At 39.7% G+C, this 27,916-nt stretch overlaps 2 protein-coding genes across 4 annotated transcripts in view; one reads left to right on the forward strand and one right to left on the reverse strand.

The window, feature by feature from the left end:
- Nucleotides 1-27,916, forward strand: part of LOC105471513 (coiled-coil domain containing 73) — a 265,590-nt gene that overhangs the window by 18,368 nt on the left and 219,306 nt on the right. The gene's annotated exons all lie outside the window — the stretch shown is intronic.
- LOC105471517 (proline rich and Gla domain 4) lies at nt 495-27,294 on the reverse strand. The gene is made up of 6 exons (XM_011724007.2): nt 27,118-27,294; nt 26,665-26,789; nt 19,430-19,593; nt 17,090-17,138; nt 15,814-15,946; nt 495-5,236 (listed from the first exon to the last, which is right to left on the reverse strand). Exons 2-6 carry the CDS (start codon nt 26,765-26,767, stop codon nt 5,005-5,007), a joined length of 681 nt encoding a protein of 226 aa, XP_011722309.1. The 5' UTR covers nt 26,768-26,789; nt 27,118-27,294; the 3' UTR covers nt 495-5,004.

Here is a 27,916-nt window from a genome sequence, read left to right on the forward strand (position 1 = left end):
TAAATATTAACATTTATGTCAACTCATTTAGATCCAAAAAAATTTAAGGTAGTCTAAATGTTTAACATTAAGTAATACTGAATAATAATCAATGTTCACTTACGTGTATGATACTTTGTATTACTTCTTTTAAGCTGGAAGTCTTGCTGTATCACTCATAATTTAGTATAACATTACTACTGATTTTTTTCAATTATGTATAGATATAGCTCAAAAAATAACTTTAGTATTAAGGAGTAATATATTTGCCTCAAACAATATATTAAATATTAAAATTTTGTTAAAGAAAATACCACGTTCACAACTGCAACTAAATTGTCTAAATAGAATGCTAGCCCCATTGGGTGAAAGATATACATCGACATCATGCCATAAATATTGTCTGGAAAACACACAATGTGTTGTTCAGATTTAATTAATATAATATATTTCATTGTATGTCATTATATGAGGAAGAATGCTTAAATGAAACAAGCAATAAATATTCACTTGGTATAAAGTTTATTTAAAATAAAAACATAATAAAGTTTTAGGAAAAATATGAATTTAAAAAATTGGTTGCTTTTTCAGATCACAAAAATACTGATACACGTGTATTGAAATACCTTAAACTGTTGAAGTGTTAGAGAAACATTTTTCAAAAAACAAAAAAAGTTGGAGGAGACACACAATATAAAAGAATGAAGGTACTGATATATGTCACACTTGTTTTAAAATGACCACACAGGCAGAACCTACACAAGAATTAAATTCTTTAAAAATACAGAAATGCTAGAGATTCCCCTAATAGTGTTAATGGCATACATAACATTCCAAATCAAATAACTAACAAAAATTTAATTCACATTCAGTTAAAACAAAAACAATATGAGTAATGTGAAATTGAGTTTTTGTTAAGCACTGACAAACCTTTTAGCATTAAAAAGTCTCCTGTACATCTAGGAAGAGTATACACACATGAATTATCTGAGAAGTAGAAAACTATGGATTAGAATTTTAGAGGCGGGCTTGAAACCTAAGACATGGAAGAACTGTTGCTCTGCAGTTTTTAATTGTTCTGAGAGTTTTCTCTATGTATTCGCTCAGAGGGCATTAAAAGATGCAAAACTTGGGGCCGGGCACGGTGGCTCATGCCTGTAATCCCAGCCCTTAGGGAGGCCGAGGCAGGCGGATCAACTGAGGTCAGGAGTTTGAGACCAGCCTGGCCAACATGGCAAAACCCTGTCTCCACTGAAAATACAAACATTTGCAAGGTGTGGTGGCAGGTGCCTGTAATCCCACCTACTCAGGAGCCTGAGGCAGGAGAATGGCTTGAACCTGGGAGGCGGAGGTTACAGTGAGCCATGATCACTCCACTGCACTCCAGCCTGGGGGACAGAGCGAGACTTCTGGAAAAAAAAAAAAAGATGCAAAACTTTGACACAGCAGGCCGGTGTGGTGGCTCATGTCTGTAATTCCAGCACTTTGAGAGGCCGAGGTGGGCGGATTGCTTGAGCTCAGGAGTTGGAGACCACCATGGGCAACATGGTGAAATCCTGTCTCTACAAAAAACACAAAAATTAGCCAGGTGTATTGAGGCGCACTGGTAGTCCCAGCTACTCAGGGGGCTGAGGTGGGAGGATCGCGGGAGCCCCGAGGTTCAGGTTGCAGTGAGTTGTGATTGTACCACTGCACTCCAGCCTGGGTGGCACGGCAAGACCTTGTCGCAAAAACTTAAAAATAAAAATATTTTGACATAGCCAAAGTTTGCGCTCTCTAACTTTTTTTCATTATCAAAAGAGAATATTCTATATAGAATTGTCTGTCCTACCGAAGGCATAACCTTGTAAATGTGTATTTGTCTTTTTCAATCCAGTTCTCCTTTTATATCCACATTTTACTAATTTCTTAATTGTCATAAAGTGGAAAACTGATCTAATTATATATAAAACCTCGTGTCAAAATAGATTTAATGATTAACACTAATCAATTGCTGGAAGACAAAACACAAACAAAACAGATAAACCAAACAAAACAACAAATCTACCACCAAACTTACAACAGAAATAGCAAATGGTGAAAGCAACAGAAATATATGTGACTGATACAATGTTGAGATACTTTCCTTTAATCATTACAAGCATTTGTCAATAATAATTCTATCATATTTTACTTTTTATATTTAAAGTATCATGATCTCCACATTGGATGCTTTATAAATATCACAATCTTAATGATGAATTCTAGACTCAATCAAGTTAGAGCAACTGCTTTACACAAAATGATAGCAGTAGACAAATCCAGGCAGCTGCTTGGGTGGGTGGCGTTGTCACAGGTTCTGAAGCTAGCTTGCAGTTAGAATTTTGGGAGTCAATAGAAGTAAATGAATTCATGGAATATTTCAAATTATGATTCAGTAAAAGATGCATACATATCTTATAATTCTATTCATCATAAATGTGTTTCATATGTATATGAGAATACATCTAAATATATGTAACATGTACATATATAAATGTACGTATATATGAGAAATGCTTGTAAATTTCTGTCCCAAACTTAGAATTACGTACAAGATCCCTGAATTTCATAATTTGAGGCAGTGTAATTTTATACACATGACATGGGACTAGAAAAGTGTGCTCACTCATTCTAAACCCAGTTGTCACCAACCTGCTAGATTTTGGGCAAGCTATTCTTCCATGCCTTAGTGTGATTATAGCAAAGTAGAATTTGCCTGTAGCCCTTTAAAGAGGATTAAAATAAGTGCAAAGTGCGAAGTCACATGAGCAAAAGTGCTTATGTAAAGCCAAGACACAACAAATAGCAAGATTTTTATACGCAACCTGGGTAACTTTTAAAAGCAAGTTAGATTTCCTAATTAAATGTAAATGTTGCTAGATGATTTACTTGCAACACACAACAAAGAGACTGAGAATCTAAAAGGATAAAGTCTTTGGCAGTCTGTAATGATTAAGGACTTACTTTTATCTGCCTTAAAATGATGCATCTTAAAAGAGAGACATACACTCACACATGCACTGTAATCTGATTTATACTTTCTAAACTTTTAATTTGGTAGGTGTTATCAAACATGTGGGTTTGCAGTCTCACTCTTGTAAAAATTATAAAACAAAATAAATAATGATCATTTATAAATGATCCTAAATGATAAGAAAATGTAATGCCTGGAAAAAAAATAAAGCACAGAAATTTCTATTCCATTTTCCAGGAGTATGTTATTTCTTGAGCTCCTGGAAGAGGAAACAAACTCACATATACCTACATACCCACCCAGATAAATTTGTGTGCACATACTCCAGAAATTCATAGCTTATATGCTGCTACATTCTTAAGGAAAAACTGGTTATACATATGATTTAGAAGAAGAGGCAAAGAATGGGTTTAAATGATTATGGTGTTTTCCTTTTGTGTTCAGACATATTAAGAGATGCAAAAGGTTTCTGGTAACATTAATCAATATTATTTTAAGAGGAGAAAAGCAAATTACTTTTTCCAGATTCTCAAACTATTATTTATGAAGTTTAACAAGTTTCAAAATAATCATATGTAGTTATATAGGGAGATAATTTTGCAACAAAGATGGGAGTATTTACTAATCAGTAACAGGGGCAACTTCATTAAGTTCTAGTGTCTCCTAGATTTGAGGTCTGTTTGTTTATTTGATAGCATAACAACCCTTGCAAATCCTTTTCATTGCAACCCTGTATCCTCTGAAGAACTAACTTCATAGCAAATAGTATTTTTTAGAACAAGAAAACTACTGACCCCACTATCTATAATAAAACATGTCTGACAGCAAGAGTTAAGAATTAAACCCTGCAAAATATGATGACTGCTATGCAATAATTTAACATATAAAACCAAGTGATTATATTAAGGTCACAGATTTATACTGAAATGTCAAATTCTGTGAAGTATTTCTAACCCCCCGCCAAAAAAAATCCTAAGAAAGAGTCCAATATATTTTTGGATAATTTTTTTTTTTTTTTTTTTTTTTTTTGAGACGGAGTCTTGCTCTGTCACCCAGGCTGGAGTGCAATGGTGCAATCTCGCCTCACTGCAACTTCCACCTCCCGAGTTCAAGCGATTCTCCCACCTCAGCCTCCCCAGTAGCTAGGATTACAGGCACCTACCATCATGTCCGGCTAATTTTTTTTGTATTTTTGTAGAGACGGGGTTTCACCATGTTGGCCAGGCTGGTCTCAAACTCCTGACCTCAGGTGATCCACCCACCTCTGCCTCCCAAATTGCTGGGATTACAGGCGTGAGCCACCGCACCCAGCCTGACTTTGGATAATCTTAATGGTTGGACATTCTTGCTTTTTTAATATTCAACACAAGAAATCTACAACCTTTATCTGTACAAAGGATCCACAGAGTTCACTAATTCTACCTATGCTCTTTATAACAAAGATTTTTTTGAACTATTAAAAAAAATTACAAAAAAGTGCTTTCTTCTTAACTGCAAGGATATAGAGTCAAAAAATCTCTTGTCAAGCTGATAATGGTCAAATTCAGGTCCAAGATGCAGACAGAACTTCTGTGGTATAGTACATGGACTTATTCTTCCTCTATTCCTCGCAGTTTGTCATAAAAAGTTGGCTAGTCATGTCTTTTTTGGTTTAGGGAGAACAAACCATTCAAATAACATGAATTTCTCCTCCTTCTTCTTTTTTTTATTATTATTTTTTTAATTTTTGAGATGGAGTCTTGCTCTGTCGCCCAGGTTGGAGTGCAGTGGCGTGATCTCAGCTCACTGCAACCTCTCCGCCTCCCAGGTTCGAGCAATTCTCCTGCCTCAGCTTCCCAAGTAGCTGGGACTACAGGCATGCCCCACCATGCCTAGCTAATTTTTGAATTGTTAGTAGAGAACAGTTTTCACCATGTTGACCAGGCTGATCTTGAACTCCTGGCCTCCCAAAGTACTGGGATTACAGGCATGAGCTACTGTGCCCGGCCTATCAAATAACACAAATTTCTTATACCAAGATGGCAAGGTAGTCAGTGAGATGGGAGAGACATAGATTTTTTAAATACCCTAAATCCTTTTGTGTACCCAGGATATGGAGGTGGTGGTGAAACACTGTGTTTTCGGGTCAGTGCCACTGCCTGTTCATAAGAAGGTAATCCTGCGTCCTCCACAGAAGGCGGCAATGGAGACAAGGCAGCCTCCTCATGTCTTCTGAAAATGATGGAGGGAGTGTGCCTCCCCCTTTCATAGACGGCTGACGAGCTAAGCAGAGAGACAACGTTTAGGTCTAGGAAAGGTAGCATTTTTAGGTTGAGATGATGATATTTAAAAATCCAACTGACTATCTTAATAAACATTAAACACAATGTGTTAACACAGCAGTTTTATTTTACCCCCAGACTCTGAAAGTCTTGGTACAGTGGAAAGACCAAGAGCTTTGAAGTCAGACATGGGTTTGAAATCTGATCCTGTCATTTCCCAGCTATGTGACCAAAGGCAAGTTACCAACCTCAATTTTCTCCTCTCTCAAATGGGGCTAATAACAGCTGTCTCCACAGAGTTGGTTTGTGTGGATTGAGCAAGATGCATGGAAAGCTTCTAGCAGTGTCTGGTGCACTAGAATAAGGACTCAAAACAAGTGAATTTCCTTTTCTCTTACTCCTGGATTAAAACTTTTTGAAAGTAGGATGTGAAACCAAAACCAAATTCAGGCTTTGTTGAAAGGTGGCACAGTTCCAGACCAAGGAAATAGATGTCACAGAGGTAATCACAACAGGTTGATGCCTGTCCCTCTCCTCCGTTCCCTCCTGCAGTCCTGCTGCCTGGCCAATCCTTCCTAAGCAGTACTTTCTTCATGTCATTCTTCTCAGAAGCCAAACCCTCAGCGTACTTCCGGCTGAGTCAAGTTCTAAGTCCCGTGCCTTCTCTTCAAAGCCTCTTTTATTGCAGCTGCACCTTATTTTTTACAGCTCTCTGCCCTACCAAGGCAGCTTCTTTACACTCCCCTGTATGGGCGGTAAGTTCTCAGCCCTTCTCTGTGCTTTCACTGGTATCATTCCCTTTCTCGAAATATCTTTTTCTCCCCTCTACTCTAATCTAAGCCTAACACTTAAAAAAATATATATGGATTGAGCATGCATCTTTATATATATATATGGATTTCCATGCATCTTGCTCAAGTCTCACCATTTTCACTAAACCGTGTCAGCCAGTGAAATGCAACATGGGTCTGGGGTCTTAAACCTATGGTTTTCCTTTCTCACTTGTGAAGTACAAATTATGATTTAGACATTAATAAATCGATCTATTTAGGCTGTTTATAAAGTATCTATATATACATTAACCTCCTATAGTTATGGCTAATGAAATAATTAAGATGCATAGGGGATGAATAAGCCATTCTCCATGATGTGCTTATTTCACATTGCAGGCCTGTATTAAAACATCTCATGTACCCCATAAATACATATACCTACTATGTACTCCAAAAAAAAGGAAGAAGGGAAAAAATGCATAGATAACCCCTAACTTCTAGTCAATATTTATAATATTCTTCCCATCAAGAAACAGTTTAGCAGGCCCAAAATACTGCCAACTTTTTCAAATTAAATCAGTCAATATGTCTCTTAGAGCACCATTTTTCCTTTTGAGGTAATAATGAGATCTGATTTGGAGGGAAAGAGAGAGAAAAATTGCAGAGAAAGAAGAAAAGCAAAAGGTCTGTGTAAATCCAGGAACTGGATAATCGGCCCTTCAATAGTTGAGAGGTGACTGAGAGGATCACAAGTTTACTTAGAGGGCTCAACACAATTCCTCCTCTGTCAGAAGTCTGGAATGTATTCATGGTAGGCAGTCACTTGCCACATTCATTACCTCATGACGAAAAGTTCTATTTGTTGGCTTACAGGATAAAGGAGGAGACAGATATTTCATCTGAATGAATAAATTTTTCCATGTTGACTTTCAAAATTTAATGTATGGAAACAATGTGATAATTACATCAGTCATTAAATATCTACACAGTGTTTTCTAACACGTCACAATCTCACGTGACTGAAATCAGAAAGTATGCACTAATATCATCTCCAACTGGCAACATCCTATGATGCCTGTTTCCCTCCACAAAATATAGGAACTAAGAAATGAAAAGGTCTTGTTTTTAATTTCTTAGCTTATTATTATTGTTTTTTTTGCGACTGAATTTCACTCCTGTTGCCCAGGCTGGAGTGCAATGGCATGATCTCAGCTCACTGCAACCTCCACCTCTCGGGTTCAAGTGATTCTCCTGCCTCAGCCTCCTGAATAGATGGGATTACAGGTGCTCGCCACCACACCTGGCTAATTTTTGTTTTTTGTTTTTTGGTTTTTTTTTTATTAGAGACGGGTTTTCACCATGTTGGCCAGGCTAGTTTTGAACTCCTGACCTCAGGTGATCCACCCGTTTCGGCCTCGCTCAAAACTCGTGTTGAAACTTAATCCTCTATGCAACAGTATTAGGAGGTGGGGCCTTTTGGGAGGCTTTTAGGTCACGAGGGTCCTGCCCTCATAAATGGATTAATGTTGCTGTAAGAAAGGGTTGCAGGAGTAGTGCCCTCTCTTTCTTCTGCTCTTCTGCCATGTGAGGAACAATGTTCCTCCCCTCTAGAGGATACGGTGTTCAAGGCACCATCTTGGAAGCAGAGACTGGGTCCTTATAAGACATACAGCCTACTGGTTCGTTGATCTTAGACTTCCCAGCCTCCAGAACTATGAGAGATAAATTTCTGTTCCTTATAAATTACCCAGCCTCAAGTATTCTGCTATAGCAGCACAAATAGACTAAGATATTCCTATCCTCCCAGCCCAAGGTAATCTCTAATCTACTTTTTGTCTCTATGAATTTGCCTATCCTAGATATTGCCTATCCTAGGCATTACATATAAGTGGAATCATACAATAGTTGTTCTTTTGTGTCTGGCTTCTTTCACTTGGTATCATGTTTTCAAGGTTCATCCATATTGTAGCACACATCAGAACTTCATTCTTTTTTATGGCTGAATATTCCACTGCATGGATATACCACATTTTGATGGACACTTGGGCTATTGCCATTAACCCTTTTGTATATTTGAATAATACTACTATGGACATTGGTGTACAAGTATCTGTTTGAGTTCCTGTTTTCAATGCTTTTGAATACAAATCTAGAAGTGAAATTGCTGGGTCATATAGTAATTCTACATTTAACTTTCTGAGGAACTGTCAAACTGATTTCCACAGTGGCTATACCGTTTTACATTCCTACTGGCAATGTGCATATGAGGTTTCAATTTCTCCATATCCTCGCCAATACTTGTTATTTTAAAAATTATTATGCCAACTATTCTGGAATAGCTGGAATTACAGGTGCATGCCACTGCAGCTGACTCTCACTGTGGTTTTGATTTAATTTTCCTTTCCTTAATGTCTAACAATGTTGAACACCTTTCAAGTGCTTGTTGGCTATTCATATATTTTAAGAGAAATGTCCATTAAAGTCCTTCATTAAAAAAATGTGGGTTATTAGTCTCTTTGTTGTTTTATCCTTTCTTGAGCTATCTTTAAAATATAAGCTATTTTGGCCAGGTGCAGTGGCTCACACCTGTAATCCCAGCACTTTGGGAAGCTGAGGCAGGTGGATAACCTAAGGTTAGGAGTTCAAGAGTGGCCTGAACCAACATGGTAAAACCCCGTCTCTACTAAAAATATAAAATCAGCCAGGCATGGTGGTGCATGCCTGTAATCCCAGCTACTTGGGAGGCTGAGGCAGGAGAATTGCTTGAACCCAGGAGGCGGAGGTTGCAGTGAGCGGAGATCGCGCCATTGCACTCCAGCATGAGCAACAAGAGTGAAACTGTCTCAAAAAAATAAATAAAATATGAACCATTTTGTCCTGTCAAATCCAAATTTTGTTTTCTTTCTCCCAGCTTCCATATATATTTCTTCAGCACAGAAGCTTAGGTTCAAGTCATATTCTTCCAACACTCCCAAGTTCTTTTTTTTTTTTTTAATTTATTTTTTTTGAGACGGAGTCTCACTCTGTCGCCAGGCTGGAGTGCAGTGGCGTGATCTCGGCTCACTGTAACCTCTGCCTCCCGAGTTCAAGCAATTCTCTTGCCTCAGCGTCCCGAGTAGCTGGGACTATAGGCATGTGCCACCATGCCCAGCTAATTTTTGTATTTTTAGTAGAGACGGGGTTTCACTGTGTTGGCCAGGATGGTCTCAATCTCTTGACCTTGTGATTCGCCCACCTCGGCCTCCCAAAGTGCTGGGATTACAGGTGTGAGCCACCGTGTGCGGCCCCAAGTTCTTTCTAATCAGGCATCAAGTTCTTCAGCTTCTTTTTCCTTGAAGACAGGTCCAAACTCATGACCTCACATCTGAATTACCACACCAACATCCTTGTTGGTTTTCCTCTGTCTTCCAGTTTCTCCCAGCTCTAGTACACATTACTTAAGAAAACCAGAGTATAAGACCCATGGGGGCAGGCACTATGCTTGTTTTACTCACCACTGTGTTCCTAGAACCTAGCATATTATCACATTTTCCAAAACCTTCCCCAAAGGCTATTTTTCCTTTTAATCCTCTGCTTAAGTGGTCCACCTCGTGTCTGGCAACTCAAATGTAAATTCATGGCTGCCATTCCAATGATCCAACAATTTCCCCAGTCACTCACTACTCTTTATCGCAGCTCTTAAATCTCTGGTCAAGGGCTTGGCCCCATGGCTCATGCCTGTAATCCTAGCACTTTGAGAGGCAGAGGCAGGAACGCTGCCTGAGGCCAGGAGTTCCAGATCAGCCTGGGCAACATAGTGAGATCCTGTCTCTATAATTATTATTATTATAATTATTATTTTTATTATGAAGACAGGGTCTCTCTCCCAGTGTCCAGGCTGGAGTGTAATGGCATGATCACGACTCACAGTAGCTTCCACTTCCTGGGCTCAGGTGCTCCTCCCACCTAAGCCCGCCTAGTAGTTGGGTATAAAGGCACGCACTACCACACCTGACTAATTTTTGTTTTGTATTTTTAGTAGAGACGGGGTTTTGCCATGTTGCCCAGGCTGATCTCAAACTCATGGGCTCAAGCGATTTTCCTGCCTCAGTCTCCCAAAGCTGGGACTACAGGCACGAGCCACTGTGCCTGGCCTTGGCCTACAATTATTTTTTAAAAAAATCTTTGGTCAAGACTATTTTGCTTATCATCTCCTATATGAGCCTTGGTAGTACCCACTCCTGTGGGTCCGCTTTCTTGAAACACCCCTTCCTAGTTAATTCCTCTAAAACCCATGTCTGCCAAAGTGACTAGTTATATCCCACACTTGTGGTATGCCTGCTTGACATTCCTAGCCATTTATAAGAAGAGTGTTCTCTATCTTACAAGTTTATATCCAAGTTGCTTTTTTGTTATGTAGTTGTGTCACTCAAATGGTAATCTCTCCATGTAATCTCCTTTATGTGCCATAATACACTATACAAATAGTGAGAGTATTAAAGAGAAGGTAGTGTGAAAGTGGTGTACAGTATATGGTTAGCAACAGCAGGTGATGTGGAAGACGGTTATAAATACAGCTTAGGGAGATTTTTTTCTTTTTGGTTTTTTTTTTTTTTTTACAAGATCATAAAGGCCAGGTAAGCTAGGGAGATTTCATATGCCAAATAAAATTTTTGTAGATCTACCAAATTTGAAGAAAACTTATTTGCAATATAATACTTTCTGATTACCTATATTACCTTCTGATAACATGTTTTAATTTTATATGAACACTGGAGAATCTGCAGTTCATTCCCAGTCCAGACATATTTTTAAAGAAATACAAACATTGGATGGGAATACATAAACATTCCAGTGAAAGCTTTTAGAAAAATCTTAGTTTGCAAATTCATAATAATAATAGCTGGGCCTGGCGTGGTGACTCATGTCTGTAATCCCAGCACTTTGGGAGGCCAAGGCAGGAGGATTATTTGAGGTCAGGAGTTCAAGTCCAGTCTGGCCAACATGATGAAACCTCGTCTCTACTAAAAATACAAAAATTAGCTGGGTGTGGTGGCAGGTGCCTGTAATCACAGCTACTTGGGAGGTTGAGACAGAAGAATAGCTTGAACCCAGGAGGCAGAGGTTGCAGTGAGCCAAGATCACACCACTGTACTCCAGCCTGGGTGACAGAGCTAGACTCCATCTCATAATAATAATAATAATAATAATAATAATAGCTAACATTTATTGAGTACTTGCTACTCTTGCTACCAAGCACTCTCTTAAGTACTCTTTGTATATCACATCATTTAAATCCCATAAGTCCCTTATGAGATACATACTGTTATTATCTGAGCTACCATATTGCACAAAACCAGAAGGTACCGCTCATACTATAGCCCATGTGAATGACAACTCTCTGGAACTATGTAACGTGGTGGCTCAGATTATTACCTTCAGTTTACTCACAGAGAAACTGAGGCAGAGTATAAGTTTAAGTAACATATCCAAAGTCAAATGGTTAGTTAGTGGCGTATCAGGGTTTTGAATCCAGGCAGTCTGGCTCCAGAGCTCACACAGTGAACCACTATACCATATCTATTTCTAGGACAGGGAGAATACACCTTGGTGGTCTCTCCCAGAAACAGGAGCTAGGCTAGGACTAACGTATTTTAGAAAGGAATCACATCTTACTATATTTTAGAATTTTAAAAAACTTCATCAAACATAAATGAAATGCTGCAATAAAACATTTTGAAGAGACTCTATTAATGGTTGAGAATTACTGTGCTAGATAAACCAGTCAAAAATAGACTAATACTGTATGATTCCACTTATATGAGGTGTTATTGTAGTAAAATTCAGAGACAAAAAGTAAAATAGTGGTTGCTAGAGCCTAGGGAGAGGGGAGAATGGGAAACAGTTTGTTCACTGGGCACAGAACTTCACTGTTGCAAAATTAAAAAAAAAAAAAATAGAAAAACAGGAGATTGGTTACACAACAGTGAATCTACTTAACACTACTGAACTGTATACTTAAAAATGGTTAAGATGGTAAATTTTATGTTACATATATTTTACTATTTTTAAAAAATGTACTGCACTGGAAATATATTTAAACTACATTGTTCAGTGCCAAAGGCAAGTTGCAAAGGAGGACATGTAACAAACATTTCTTTTTAAAACATAAAATATGTTATTAGGTTGGTGCAAAAGCAATTGACATTACTTTAAATGGCAAAAACTGCAATTGCTTTTGCACCAACTGAATAGTAAATGCATAGGAAAAAATCTGGAGTTTTACATACCAAATTCATAATGGTAGTAATTTTTGAAAAGTAGGATTATGAGGACTTTCATTTTTTATATTATATTTTTCTATAACATTTGAATTTTAAAATAATGCATGTATTACTTTTGTAGGCAAAAAACAGGATAAAATCTTTTTAAAGACCTTAGCCTCCATAATCAGCACATTTTCAGATGCTCTTATCACAATGGAAATGATTTTTTAAGCAATTAATACTAGATGAAATGAAACAACCACTTTAAACTTTCTTCTGGCTAGGCGTGGTGGCCCATGCCTGTAATCCCAAAACTTTGGGAGGCTGAAGCAGATGGATTACTTGAAGCCAGGAGTTGGAGACTAGCCTGGTCAACATGATGAAACCCCGTCCTACTAAAAATACACAAATTAGCTGGGTGTGGTGCCACACGTCTGTAATCCCAGCTACTCAGGAGGTTGAAGCAGGGGAATTGCTTGAACCTGGGAGGCAGAGGTTGCAGTGAGTCAAGATCACGCCATTGCACTCCAGCCTGGGCAGCAGAGCAAGACTCTGTCTCAAAATAATAATAATAATAATAATAATAATGATAATGATACTAAACTTTCTTCAAGAGAAAATATTTTTATTAAATTTTAGAGGAAAATGTATCTTTTATATTTACTAATTTCATTTACATGTGTATATATGTAAAAGTTTCTTTTTAGTTTTTAATTAATTAATTAATTTTTTGAGACAGAGTTTCACTCTTGCTGCCTAGGCTAGAGTGCAATGGCTTGATCTTGGCTCACCAGAACCTCCACTTCCCGGGTTTAAGCGATTCTCCTGCCTCAACCTCCCGGGTAGCTGGGATTACAGGCATGGGCCACCATGCCCAGCTAATTTTGTAGTTTTAGTAGAGACGGGGTTTCTGCATGTTGGTCAGCATGGTCTTGAACTCCCGACCTCAGGTGATCCGCCCAGCTTGGCCTCCCAAAGTGCTGGGATTACAGGTGTGAGCCACTGCATCCGGCCAAGCTTCTTTTTAATAAATAACTTTAAAAACTCTAATTCTGAGAATATAATCAAGGGCAAAAAATTTATTCTCATCTTTGGCAAAATAAAAAAATATTAAGGAACTTTAAGAGGAATCACAGTCTATTCCCTTCATTCCTCTTTTAGATGAGGAAAGATCTTTAAAAAATCAATGAATTTGCTTCAAGCTCCATAAGTAGTGGCAAAATTAATATGAGAGTTTTTGCCTCCAAATTCTGAATTTGGTGCCCTTCCTATACATGTCATTTTATTTTCAATTTATATCTGATACGAAACAATGAAGAAAAACCTTAAACCAATTAAACAGTTATGATTAAAGTCTTCTAGTTTCTTATAGGCCATTTTTATATTGTATTTAGACTTGAATAGTTGCACAATCCTCTCTTAAAATGGACAAAAACTCTATATATTTAACTAAATTAAACATAATTTTTGATGCCATGTTGTAATTAGCTTCTGTTTTTTACTGTGACTGCCACAAGAATTTTAGAACCACTACAGAATGAAGTATTTTGAAAAGATCTTCACATAAATTCGGAATATTTAACATTGGTTCATTACTATTATCTAATATGTAGCTATATCCAAATTTTCTCCTAAATTTTCCTTTTTTCTGTTTTTTTTTTTTTTTTTTTTTGAGACGGAGTCTCGCTGTGTCTCCCAGGCTGGAGTGCAGTGGCGTGATCTCGGCTCACTGCAAGCTCCGCCTCCTGGGTTCACGCCATTCTCCCGCCTCAGCCTCCCAAGTAGCTGAGACTACAGGCGCCCGCCACCACGCCCGGCTAGTTTTTTGTATTTTTAGTAGAGACGGGGTTTCACCATGTTAGCCAGGATAGTCTCGATCTCCTGACCTCGTGATCCACCCGCCTCGGCCTCCCAAAGTGCTGGGATTACAGGCTTGAGCCACCGCGCCCGGCCTCCTTTTTTCTGTTTTTTGTTTTTTGTTGCCCAGGCTAGAGTACAGTGGTGCAATTATGGCTCACTCCAGCCTTGACTTCCCAGGTTCAAATGATCCTCCCACCTCAGCCCCACAAGGGGATGGGACTACAGGCTCAGGCCACCGTGCCCAGCTAATTTTTAAATTTTTTTTTTTATAGAGATAGGAGTCTCAATATGTGGCCCAGGCTGGTTTTGAGTCTTGAACTCCTGGCCTCAAGCGATCCTCTCACTTTGGCTTCCCAAAGTGCTGGGATTATAGGTGTGAGCCACCATGCTGGGCAAATTTTCCTTTTTAGCAATTTATTTTTTTGGTCTAGGATTCAGACCAGGATCACACATTGCATTAATTGTCATGTCATTTACTTTAATTTGGAACAGTTAGTTCTTTAGCCTGTCTGTGTCTTTTATGACACTGACATTTTTCTGAACAATACAGGTCAATTGTTATGTAAAATTTAAATTTTAGTTGATATGAATTGAAAACTATTATTAATTTAGAAGACAAAGAGTCTTCTAATATATATGATAAACAATACTTTCCATTCTTTTGGAGGGATACAAAAACACTGCCCATTTTGCTGAAAAGATAAGTAAAATGATCGTTACCATAAAAAAAAGTACACATGATCGCCACCTTGAGCTTGTTCATAGAATTTGAAAGTGTGAATAGGGATAAATAAGTATCAATTTCTAATAGCCTGTTTAGCATCTGCTGCTTTTTTTTCTTTCTTTTTTTTTTTTTTAAATAAGATTGTTTCTACACCTACTCAGCCATACTTAAATGGGAAGATAATCAGTACTTTTTATTTCAATAAGGATGCTGAGCTTCTATTATGCAACCAATTATGGCCTTTATGAATCTTTTTGAAGCTTTATCAATGTGCTGTGATCCTCAATTGGTAACCATTTCATTTTATTAACTTCAATTTAAAGTGTTAATAAAAATAGTTGAATTTAAAAGCCAGTTACACTGTTTCTGTTTGGGTAGCCATGTGGATCTGTTAACTCTGTGGCTCAGAGTCAACTACAGGACTTATTGCCTCTGGAAATAATGTGAGGACCCTGGTATCTGCCTCTTGCTTAAGAAGGAAATACTGAAAAATGAAGCTGACATATGTGAAACTTCTTGTATTCTTTCAAAGGACCTTAGAAATAGCATCATTAGGTACTTTATGTAAAGGTTAAATTAGGACACCAAACAATTGTCACAGACTAGAGAGGCTGGGAAGACATGACAGCTAAATGCAATGTGGTACCTTGACTGGATCCTGCAACAGAAAGAAAACACCAGTGGGAAAACTGCTGAAATCAAAGTCTGGAGTTTAGTTATATAGTCATGAACCAATGTCATTTTCTTAGTTTTGATAAACCTACTATGGTAATATAAGATATTAACAATGTGGGAAATTGGGTGATGGATATATGGGAATTCTCTGTACTAATCTTTGCAACTTCCCTATACATCTAAAATTCTTCCAAAATAAAAGGCTTATTTAAGAAAATAGGCAGCCATTTGCTTGACCCATTGTTAAAATAATAATATAGAATGTCTAGTAATGAATTAAATAATTTTACTTAGTACTTACTGTGGATGTTGTAGCCTATTACACTTAGTGATACAAAGATAGTAGCCAAGTAATCCAAAAATAACCAAAAATACTCCAGCAGCAATCAATCCAGTCAGAAGGCCCATAACGTCAATTTTCTCTCTGTTGCCATCTTAAAATAAATAATTAAAATAACATAAATATAACCACTATATAGCATCACCTGTGATTTCAACAAATTTAATCCTGGGTCTAAACACATTATACAGCATCTAATCATTGATGTTGACTTCCTTCAATTCTTTGTGCTAGAGAATCTACCTGAAAAAAATTTAAATGTCACTTCTAAAAGCCCTAGTTATGGTTATTCATTTATTTATTAAAATATAAATATATTTTTTTATTTTAAATATGTTTATTTAAATATTTAAAATATACTATTTATGTTTTAATAATATTTAAAATGTACTATTTATGTTTTAATAATATTTAAAAGTTACTATTTATATTTTAATAATATTTAAAAGGTACTATTTATATTTTAATAATATTTAAAAGGTACTATTTATATTTTAATAATATTTAAAAGTACTATTTTATTTTAATAATATTCAAAATGTATTTAAGTTTATGTATTTAAAAATTATTTATTTAAAATATTTAAAATATCCATTTATTAAATGAATAATATTCAGCATTAAGTGGGATAAACATATTCGCTGCTCAACTAGACATACTTCAGTATTAACCACTGAGATAATATTTATTAAGCAACTCAGGGTAGCTATGCAGTATAACCTGCCATGGAGGAGGCCCTACCTAAGAGGAATGAAAGAATAGCTGAAAAAAAAAAACACCTGACTAAAATGCAGCTAAAGATGATCAATACAGATGAGATAAAGGATCTCCCCCCTCTACAAGTTACTTAATTCCATCCAACAATCTTAATTTATCTAGCATAAATGTTCCATCTGCCTTTAATGGTAAAAAAGAAAAAAAGTTAAAATAGCTTACATCTTGAAACGAATAGAATCTATTTTTATTCTCTGCAAGTCTTGACTTAGCTGAGCTGTTTAAAACAGCTTTAAGCCCATTGTCTCATTTCCCTAGTATCTCACCAAACTTGATTTTCAGTGTGTAAATAGATGAATCTGTCCTTTTCTGTCTGAGATAGCCCAGTGTATAGTTGAGAAATATCCTTGGGTTTATAAGGTATGTATGTTGAGCAACAACCAAACTCAAACAATAAAACTAAAATGTATTACAATAGAGAGAGGGTGAGAAAAGCATTAAATTTGATCAATTCTTGTTTTACCTGATTTTGTGGTTGGTCCTTTAGCTGAATATTTCTGCCAAAATGCGATCTAAAAAAAAGGTAAAATTCCCAAGTTTATTCAATATCTTTATTATCATATTTCATTTGGTCCTAGTGACCTAGACTAGGGGTAGTAAGCTCTTGGCATGTACCATAGGTAGGAGACCAGTTCATTCAAGCTGGAGGGTGTGACTCACTCTAATTAAAGCATTACCACCCACAACTGCCTCTGCCATCTAATTGTCAAGGGATTACTGCCAGTCCCAGCTCTTTACTACTTTGCCTGCTATTTTCCCTTCACCTGACTGAAGCCCCCACTAAGGCACTGGAGGAAATTATTGCATTAGAGAGTAGGTGAAAGTACCAAAGGTAGAAGTTGACGCCGTGGGCCCACTATCAGGTTTGAAAAGGAGACTGAAGTTTTCTATGGGAGGTAAGCCCTCAGTTTGTCTCTGGAGATTTTTTTTTTTTTTTTCTTTTCATACAGATTGCTCTGTTGCCCAAGCTGGAGTGCAGTGGTATGATCATGGCTCACTGCAGCCTTGACCTTCCAGGCTCAAGCAATCCTCCCACCTCAGCCTCCTGAGTAGCTGGAACTACAGGCGCATGCCACCACGCCCAGGTAATTTTTTCTTTTTTGTGGAGATGGGGTTTCATTATGAAGCCCAGGCTGGTGTCGAACAAGCATGAGCCACTGTGCCCTTCTGGGAGAGCTTATTGAAAGGTATTTATTGATTTGGGACGACATTGTTGAGACAATTTTAAGTTTAGTGCTACTTGAGAGAATACAAATGAATTTTAAGGAACTATGATAAAATTATAAAAGGTTTGTGGAAAACAGAATAAAATTCCAACAGGCACAACTACACAGTATGTGCTTCGGTTTCCTCCTTAATAGAAACAGCAAATACTTGTAGGGAATGGGAGGGTGGGCACAATTATGGAAAAGTCAACTAGGTTCCATTACCACCTGCATCTGAAGGATGCCTAGGGAGGTTCTTATTAACCAAAAAGTAAAATAGGACTCTTAAGAAAGGGAAAAAGGAGCTAGGGTTATGAAATCTACAAAAGTAAAGAATTTAGGGCCAGGCATGGTGGCTCATGCCTGTAATCCTAGCACTTTGTTAGGCCGATGGGGACGGATTGCCTGAGCTCAGGTGTTTGAGACCAGCCTGGGCAACATGGTGAAACCCTGTCTCTACTAAAATACAAAAAATTAGCCAGGCGTGGTGGCATGTGCCTGTAGTCCCAGCTGTTTGGGAGGCTGAGGCAGGAGAATGGCTTGAACCTGGGAGGTGGAGGTTGCAGTGAGCCAAGATTGCTCCACTGCACTCCAGCCTGGGAGACAGAGCGAGACTCCATCTCCAAATCATCATCATCATCATCATCATCATCATCTCAGTTACTTAACATTTTTCAAGGCTATGCCAGATTATCACAGGAACAATGCTATCTGTTTTGTACCTTATCAAGATGAACAGAATTTAGTTATATTCTAAGAAAGAACTTTAAAAAATATTTCCCTTAAATTACACTGGTAGACGAAATAATACAAGGGCTATATATTTTGTATCCTCAGTGCCAAGGAGAATACCTGGCACATAGCAGACTTCCAGTAAATACCTCAAATACAAATATGGGTCATCAAAAAAGTAAGGTCACCGATAGGACAAATTACTCAGTCATAAATGATTGAAGCTTGAGTTAGAGCACTAACCACAAAATCTTGGAGTTAAATTCACTTTGCCCCATGATTAATTTTTTTTTTTTTTTTTTTTTTTTTTTTTTGAGATGGAGTCTCGCTCTGTCGCCCAGGCTGGAGTGCAGTGGCCGGATCTCAGCTCACTGCAAGCTCTGCCTCCCAGGTTTATGCCATTCTCCTGCCTCAGCCTCCCGAGTAGCTGGGACTACAGGCGCCTGCCACTTTGCCCAGCTAGTTTTTTGTATTTTTTTTAAGTAGAGACGGGGTTTCACCGTGTTAGCCAGGATGGTCTCGATCTCCTGACCTCGTGATCCGCCCGTCTCGGCCTCCCAAAGTGCCGGGATTACAGGCTTGAGCCACCGCACCCGGCCCCCCATAATTAATTTTAAATATAACAAACATTAAACACACAAAATCACAACAGTCAATAATTTAGTAACTAATATGAATTAGGTGTAAAGTTAATTAGGTGTAGAGCCAAGTCTAAATAGGTTAATTATCATTTTAAGGAAGTAGAAAGAGATAACAGGTACATAATCCTGATTTTGTTTAAGGCACAGCATCGCTAATAACTCAAAGTGCCACTTTCTTAGTACAATTTAACATTTGCAGCCAATTAACATAATCAGCCACATTACCGTTTTATCTTCATCCACAAAAATCTCTCTGGCTTCCTCATAATTGCAAAGTTCTTCATTGCACTCTCGTTCTACGTCACCGGGAGTGAAGAGCTCCAGATCAAATCTATTATACAGGAGGCGTCTACGTATGAAAAAGTTTGCTTCTTCTTTTGATGTAAACACTAATAAAGTAATAAAAAAGACTTAAACATTGATGGAAAATAGTCAAAAAATTCCTGTTTTAATTGTGGAAAAAAGTGAAGAGTTCTCTTGATATGGCTAAATTATACCAAACTTTTTTGTAAAGCTTTAAAATCTAACCCTCCCCCCCAAAAAAAAAAAGAAAAAGCATCAGTGAAGATCATTTCTGACAAATATGAAATACAAAATTAGCATAATTTCACTGGAGTTGGTTATGTCCAAAATTAGTAGTATAAATAAAAATTATTTAAATATCTCTTTTTCCCTCCAGATAATTATTTTTCTAATCATTGACAGGTCTATTTCTAAAGAATTGGTTCCCTATTATCTTGACTGAGGAAAATTAGTGGGGCATCATGGACAACATATTGAATTGAGAGTTAGAAGACAGATTTTTGGTTCTGATTTAGCTTAAGCTATCAGCTGTGTATTCTGAGATAAGTCACTTATATTCTTTGGGCTACCATTTCCTCATTTATAACATTGGGAATTAAATAATCACTAATATCTCTTTGTTATTAATTATTATTATTATTATTATTGAGACAGGGTCTCACTCTGTTGCCCAGGCTGGAGTGCAATGACATGATCTCAGCCCACTGCAACCTCTGCCTCCCGGGTTCAAGCGATTCTTCTGCCTCAGCCTCCCAAGTAGCTGGGACTGCAGGCACCTGCCACCACGCCCAGTTAATTTTTGAATTTTTAGTAGATATGAGGTTTCACTATTTTGGCCAGGCTGGTCTTGAACTCCTGACCTCATGTTCCACCCACCTCAGCCTCCCAAAGTGCTGGGATTACAGGTGTGAGCCACCGCACCCTGCCAAGTTCTTAAATTACAAATTAATACTTTTATATTAAAATTACTGTATTCAAGTTTACGCTAAAACATACAATTCTAAACTTCTAAATCAATAAAACTATAAGCTAATTATAAGATTCAACTAAAGACATTTAGTCCTTTCCAAAATAGTAGCTCCCTCTACTGTACACCCCAAATATGTGTCTATAATGTTTTATAAGGTTCCTTTTACATTTGACGGGGGAAGATAAACAGTAAACACTACAGGTTAAGAATAGGTTGACACAAAACCAAAGCATCCAACCATGGCAGTATTTTCAAAACCCACAAACTTTAAACTTGTTCTGGTGTCACACAAACAAAGCTTAAGAGATTTTGCTTCAGATCATATTACTGATACTGGAATTCAGAAACTGAGAACTACATCACAACGCTTAAAAGAATTTAAAAGTGCAGATACTTCTCACTGCTCACCATTTCTAAAGAAAGAATGTATTAACGTAGGCAATTGAAAGACTGTTCATGAGAGATCATGGTCTGGAAAACTCATGCTGATTTGTGAGGGACCTCAAGTTGTTTGGCCCTTTGAGGACAGTCACATTTTGTCCAAGATATTTTTCCCACAAATGAACTGTCTTTCCAAACAGGTCCGAATGTTCTAGAACTATTTTGTCTAATACGATAGCTATTAGCCACAGATGGCTATTGAGCACTTGAAATGTAGGTTGTGGCTGGGAGTGGTGCCTCACGCCTGTGATCCCAGCAGGCTGAGGCAGGTGGAGTAGATCACTTGAGCCCAGGAGTTGGAGACCAGCCTGGGCAACAAAGTGAAAACCCGTCTCTACAAAAAATACAAAACTTAGCCCAGTGTGGTGGTGCATGCCTGTAGTTCCACTACTTGGGAGGCTGAGGTGGGAGGATCACTTGAGGCCAGGAGGCAGAAGTTGCAGTGAGCTGAGATCACACCACTGCCCTCCAGCTTGGGTGACAGAGCAAGATCCTATCTCCAAATAAATAAATAAATAAATAAATAAATAAATAAATAAATAAGAAACGTGGCTTGTCTGAATTGAAATGTGCTGTAAGTGTAAAATACACATAAGGATTTCAAAGACTTAGTGTAAAAAAAAAGAATGTGAAATGTCTCCATAATGTTTTATATTGCTTATATTTTAAAATGGTGATAGTTCAGATAGATTGAACTATCTATCTGATAGTTCAGATAGATTGAACTATCTATGGTGATAGATTAAATTAAATACATTCTTAAAATTAATTTCACCTATTACTTTTTAGTTTTAAAATGTGGCTATTAGAAAAATTTAAATTAGGTAGGTAGTTCACATTATATTTTGGGGGAGCAGCACTATTCTACAGTGTCCATTTTTATGTTATAAATAACAGATATGGGCTATTCGAACCAAGTGGGAAGCTACAATGGGATAATTGGTGATCGTTGTTTTTAAAAGTATTCTAAAAGGTAGATAGAGGGGCTAGTGTGATGAAATATTTCTATTCTGTTTCCTCCTTTGTCTTTTTATAGATTTTATATTACCACTAAATGGAAATAGAATGAAAAATTTTCCAAGCCTCTGTCACCCTTCATTGGGATTCCTACAATGGTCTTCCAAGGGTCTCCTTGCTGCTCTACCGTCTGTTTTTAACATAACAGTCAAAGAGGGCCCTTTAAAAGATAAGATACACTTTGTTCCTACTTTGCTTTTTAAAAACCTTTTTTTTTTTTTTTTTTTTTTTTTTTTTGAGACGGAGTCTCACGCTGTTGCCCAGGCTGGAGTGCAGTGGCGCGATCTCGGCTCACTGCAAGCTCCGCCTCCCGGGTTCCCGCCATTCTCCTGCCTCAGCCTCCTGAGTAGCTGGGACTACAGGCGCCCGCCACCGCGCCCGGCTAATTTTTTTGTATTTTTAGTAGAGACGGGGTTTCACTGTGGTCTCGATCTCCTGACCTTGTGATCCGCCCGCCTCGGCCTCCCAAAGTGCTGGGATTACAGGCTTGAGCCACCGCGCCCGGCCTTAAAAACCTTCTAACAGCAATTCCACCTCCTGCAGAGTAAAAGCCAAAGTCATTACAATGGCTTACAAGGCCCTTCTTGGTCTGGTCCCCAAGCCCTTACCCCTCTAACCTCATCTGCCACTATCCCTCACATATTCTGTTGTAGCTATGCTGGCTTCCAACACACCTGGTTCTCTCTGGCCTTTGTACTTACTGTTTCTTCTGAACAAAACTTAATTCTTTCAGTTTGCTCTCTCACATCCTTCAGGATTTTGTTCAATGCTACCTTGAACCCCCATCCCTACCCACCCACCCCTGGCACTCCCTGTCCACACTCTGCCTTTTTCCATAGTATTCATCACCATCTGGTTTTCTATATGCTTTACATATTTGTTACCACTCTGTTCTCCTCACTAGAAGGAAAGCTCCATTAAAGCAGGGATGTTGGTTCTTGGCCTATAAGAGGTGCTCAAAAAATTACTTAGTGAATGAACAAACTCAACTTTGCTATAGCGGGAGGAAACTCTTGGACCTAAAGTCTACCAGTTGAAGCAATTCATAGGTATAGTCTGGTGTTTCTCAGCTCGGCATAGGTTTAAAGTATCAAACTATTGATGAAACAACGCATGGCCTGCCTCACTTAGCTATACTTACTTCATGAAATCTATTTTTATTTTATTTTATTTTATTTTTTTTATTTTTTATTTATTTATTTTTTTTTTTTGAGACGGAGTCTTGCTCTGTCACCCAGGCTGGAGTGCAGTGGCCGGATCTCAGCTCACTGCAAGCTCCGCCTCCCGGGTTTACGCCGTTCTCCTGCCTCAGCCTCCCGAGTAGCTGGGACTACAGGCGCCCGCCACCTCGCCCGGCTAGTTTTTTTGTATTTTTTAGTAGAGACGGGGTTTCACCGTGTTAGCCGGGATCGTCTCTCGATCTCCTGGCCTCGTGATCCGCCCGTCTCGGCCTCCCAAAGTGCTGGGATTACAGGCTTGAGCCACCGCGCCCAGCCACTTCATGAAATCTAAGTTCAGAATGGAGAATTAGATATCTGCCTCTGCATACTTCTCAAATATGTCCAGATCTTACATTTTATTGGCTAAAAAGAGCAGTGCCAAATTTCTTATGACAGTCTTCTGTTCCAGTAGGCTGAGTTATTAAAAATACACCCCCATGGAACTCAAAAGCTACTATGATAGGGGAAACAAAAAAAAGGAGAGCCACAAATATTTTTATTTTTCCTGAAATAATATTTATGCCAATATCATAAATATGATATTTATGATTAATCATATTATGATTAATACTGTATTAAATGTGCCTTCCAGGGGCTGCTGTTTGCCACTTCCCTGAGTGTGCAAGTTCTGATTCTGTCACTGACTGACCTTTAGTGCCAGATCAGATTTTTCCCTGCATCCCTTATGATCTCAGGAGAAATACTGTCTTTTGCTACTGGATTCTAAGTAAGCCTGAACTTGCTTTTAATGGAAAGGAAGTGAACTTCCCTGCCCTTGAAACACCCTTGGCTTTCAGCAAGAGCTCCTATTTTCCCCTTGACCATGGCTGGAGGATGCAATGGCCTTGGCTCTGCTTCCTTAGATTCTCTACCCTTCTTTATCTTTCCTGTCTTAGACTATCCTAAGAGGCTGTCTGTGCATTTCGCTGCTATAAATTCACCAACCCAGATATTCCATTCTCCTCCTCTCCTTTATCTCCTCGTGTTTTCTAAATAAGCTCCTTTTTAGTCATTTTAACTCCACCCTCATGCTTTATCAAAATTTAGGGCCAGGCATGGTAGCTCACGCCTGTAATCCCAGCCCTTTGGGAGGCTGAGGTGGGCGGATCACCCGAGGTCAGGAGTTCAAGACCAGCCTGGCTAACATGGTGAAACTCCGTCTCAATAAAAATACAAAATAATTAACTGGGCACAGTGGCACGCACTTGTAAATCCCAGATACTCGGGAGGCTGAGGCAGGAGAATTGATTGAATCCAGGAGGCAGAGGTTGCAGTGAGCTGTGATTGTGCCACTGCACTCCAGCCTGGGAGACAAAGTGAGACTCCATTTCCAGAAAAAAAAAAAAAAAAAAGAATTTCGCCAAAGGTCCTCTATTTCCAGTTACTCTTCATATCTCCATTTATTATAGCCCATTTGCAGATGGAAGGCATTGACTTCTCTGCCATGCAACTCTCTTGAGGTCGAGTTACTGCTACTCACTCTTTCCTCTGCTCTCAGTTCTCTGTTCTGGCTTCTGTTATACAGTTGATGGAGATCATCTGTTTAACAAACACCCTGCCTCCTGCAACCAGATGAAGATGTCCTCCAGGGCAGAGATTGCAGTCTTTCATTTCTATGTCTCCACCAACAGCATAGGGCCTGGCACTTAGCATGTGTTCATAAAGTGGTGACTGACTGAACAATCTGTCTTTTCAAACGTGTCGGATCCCTCATTCACATTTCCATAGACATCTCCAGCCCTCCACACTCAAGTATGATCTCTAAATTCCTTCCATAGCTTGTGGTGTCCTTGAGACTGTCTTTTATTTATTTATTTATTTTTATATTTTGAGATGGAGTCTCACTCTGTCGCCCAGGCTGGAGTGCAGTGGCACGATCTCAGCTCACTGCAGCCTCCGCCTCCCAGGTAGCTGAGATTATAGGTACGTGCCACCACGCAAGGCTAATTTTTGTATTTTTGGTAGAGACGGGGTTTCACTATGTTGGCCAGGCTGGTCTCGAACTCCTGATCACAGGTGATCCACCCACCTCGGCCTCCCAAAGTGCTAGGATTACAGGCATGAGCCACCATGCCGGCGACAGTGTCTCTTATACCTGTGTCATGTGAATGAATGATTGCACTTACAATCATTTTAGGGAAGAGCATCTGAGTATGGAATCTTAAAAGTGCAATCTGTCGCCCAGGCTGGAGGGCAGTGGTGTGATCTGGGCTCACTGCAAGCTCCGCCTCCTGGGTTCACCCCATTCTCCTGCCTCAGCCTCCCGAGTAGCTGGGACTACGGGTGCCAGCCACCACGCCCGGCTAATTTTTTGTATTTTTAGTAGAGACGGGGTTTCACTGTGTTAGCCAGGATGGTCTCGATCTCCTGACCTCGTGATCCACCCGCGTCGGCCTCCCAAAGTGCTGGGATTACAGGCGTGAGCCACCGCGCCCGGCCAAAAGTGCAATATTCTAAGTGGACTTACATATACGGTGCAGCTTGAGAGGGACTAAAAAGGATCTTCTTCCAAAATCTTTCCCTATCCCTCTAGCTAGCCTATCCAGTTGCTTAGAATTCTGTCATCAGAGTTTCATACTTTTGGGCTAATGGATTGTTCTATCTCAATACATACACACACACACACACACACACACACACGGCTGTATTAATCATTAATAAAGTCAGTTAGGAGTATTAGTGTAACAGATCCTTCTCAAATGAAAATGAGCTGAGAATCGGATCTGATGAGAAGGGATAAGAGACAGGAACGTGTGGGGACGTGAATCCAGTACTGGCATTGGGTGGGGAAACACCATGAATAGTCAGGGAGAAGGATGCTGAGAGCTAGAGGCTCTTTTTTTTTTTTTTTTTTTTTTTTTTTTTCTTTTCTGGTTTTACTAGGTTAGGCTTTTAAAATATAGGCAGGAAACAAACTGTTAATGATCTGAAACCTAAAAACTGTGGACTTCTAAGTTAGCAAGCCCCAAAGCTCATCTTTTCTCAACTAGCTGCTTTTATCTAGACAACTAGACCATCTGAAGTCAAAAAGGACCTCAGAGATCATTTTACGCCCCACCCCCATCACTTTTACAGATGAAGACATTCAAGCCAAACGGGATTAAGTTATCTCACCCAGGGTCTCACAACAAGTCCAGACTAGATCCTGGACTACCCCGTTCGCCTTTCCAGGAAGAACAAGTAATTACGCTTATTATAATCGCCACACAGCTTCATCTAGAGAAACGTCACTCACTGATTTTCAGAAGCTGAAATAGGTTTTCCATTCAATTAACCACAAACGAGGTCTTACATATATACTTATTAAAGGAAACTCACAGAAATCAAGTTCTACAAATTGCAGTTAAAGAACATAAAAAACCACAACTTTGCCAAATATACCACAAATTAAACTAAAGGATATTTTAGTATTTCTATGATTGATGGGGGTATGTAATTTCAAATACTCCACTTTCTCACTGAGATCTGTGCTACGCGGCTCCGGGTTCCAGGGACGTTTTCGTGCTTACCTTCTTCTCCCGCATGCTTAGAAGCCTTTGGACCTCTTGTGCAATGAGGAAACCCAAGGGTAGCTGTGGGCAGTTGGCTGAGTAGAACCAGAAATGTAAACATAGTCTGGCAACTGTCAAACAGACTAAAACAAACAAAAAACACATTAAAAAAGGCCCCTAGCTCAGCACTTTGAGTTTCTGTCGAACTGAATCACCAACCTGTTGTACTCAAAACCTAGGCACAAGAGCGCCGGCGCGCAGTTTCGGTCGCCGGGACCCAACGCACGCCCAGAAAGCAGCCCCCGAGAGCCCCTGGGACAAACGCCGCGCCCCGGGACCCTGCCGAGGGCTGATGGGGCACCTGTCGCCGCAGGCAACCCTCGGCTATGTGTTGGAATCCAACCCAGTCCGCCGAGGTGGCCCCTCCCGGTAACCCCCACTCCGCCGAGGTCCCGCCACCAAGCCTCGTACCTGTGTCCCCCTGCACATGCTCCAGCAGCCCCCGGGCCAGAGGCTCGTCTTGGGGCGATTCCTTCGGCCGCCAGGCCCTAGGTCTCCGGCGCCCTCAAATCTCGGCGACGCTCCGGGCCTGGCTCTCCGCAGGGTCTGGGTGGCCTCAGCGCTCAAACCCGGGAAGCGCCTGGGGTCCGCAGAGGGGCGCCCGGGGAACAAGCGCGGCGCGACGTCCTGCCTCGGTCCGGGGAGGCGGCCGACGGAGGAAGGGAGGAGGCGGCTACCTGGGGACACCTGGCCGCGCCCCACCTCCCGGGGGCCGGGCCTACCTGCGGCGAGCGAGCGGGCAGTGGGCCGGCGTCTCCCCGCAGCCCAGGCTGCGCTCTCAGCCGCCCCAACTTCTGCCCCAGCCCCAGGCGGGCCAGCCGCCTGCCGCCAATTCTGGCCCCGCCTTGGCGGCGCGGGTAGCTGCTTTTCGATTTGTGTCTGCACTCGGCGTTCTCAATGCTCCTAATTCAGGGAGCATTTCGGTTCTCAGTCCTAAGCAGAGCGCCCTCGGCGAGTCCAGGGCTTTTCGCTTTGGGTCCCACTGGGCCAGGAGTCCTGTGGTTACCTTAGGTCAACTGTTCTCAAAAGGGTGGTCCGGGGACGAGGACAAGATATTCATCAGACAAAATACCCTTTATGCGTGATAAGAAATGGGAATGGACTTACAAGTAATTGATTACATTGGTTCTCCAATGGTGGTCTACCAGGTCTGGGATGTCTCCAAGATCTTTTCCAGGGGTCTCTAAGAGCAAAACTATTTCCATTATAG

The sequence above is a fragment of the Macaca nemestrina genome, chromosome 12, assembly GCF_043159975.1.
Source record: "Macaca nemestrina isolate mMacNem1 chromosome 12, mMacNem.hap1, whole genome shotgun sequence".
NCBI classification, from domain to species: Eukaryota; Metazoa; Chordata; class Mammalia; order Primates; family Cercopithecidae; genus Macaca; species Macaca nemestrina.

Bases quoted from the DNA above. Each gene is read 5' to 3' on its own strand.
- LOC105471517 (XM_011724007.2), bottom strand. From the start codon at position 26,767: ATGTTTACATTTCTGGTTCTACTCAGCCAACTGCCCACAGCTACCCTT. The intron at 17,139-19,429 runs GTAATGTGGCTG...CCTTTTTTTTAG, and splicing joins TTGTGGATGAAGATAAAACG to ATCGCATTTTGGCAGAAATA. The intron at 15,947-17,089 runs GTAAAACAAGAA...ATTTATTTTAAG, and splicing joins AGGACCAACCACAAAATCAG to ATGGCAACAGAGAGAAAATT.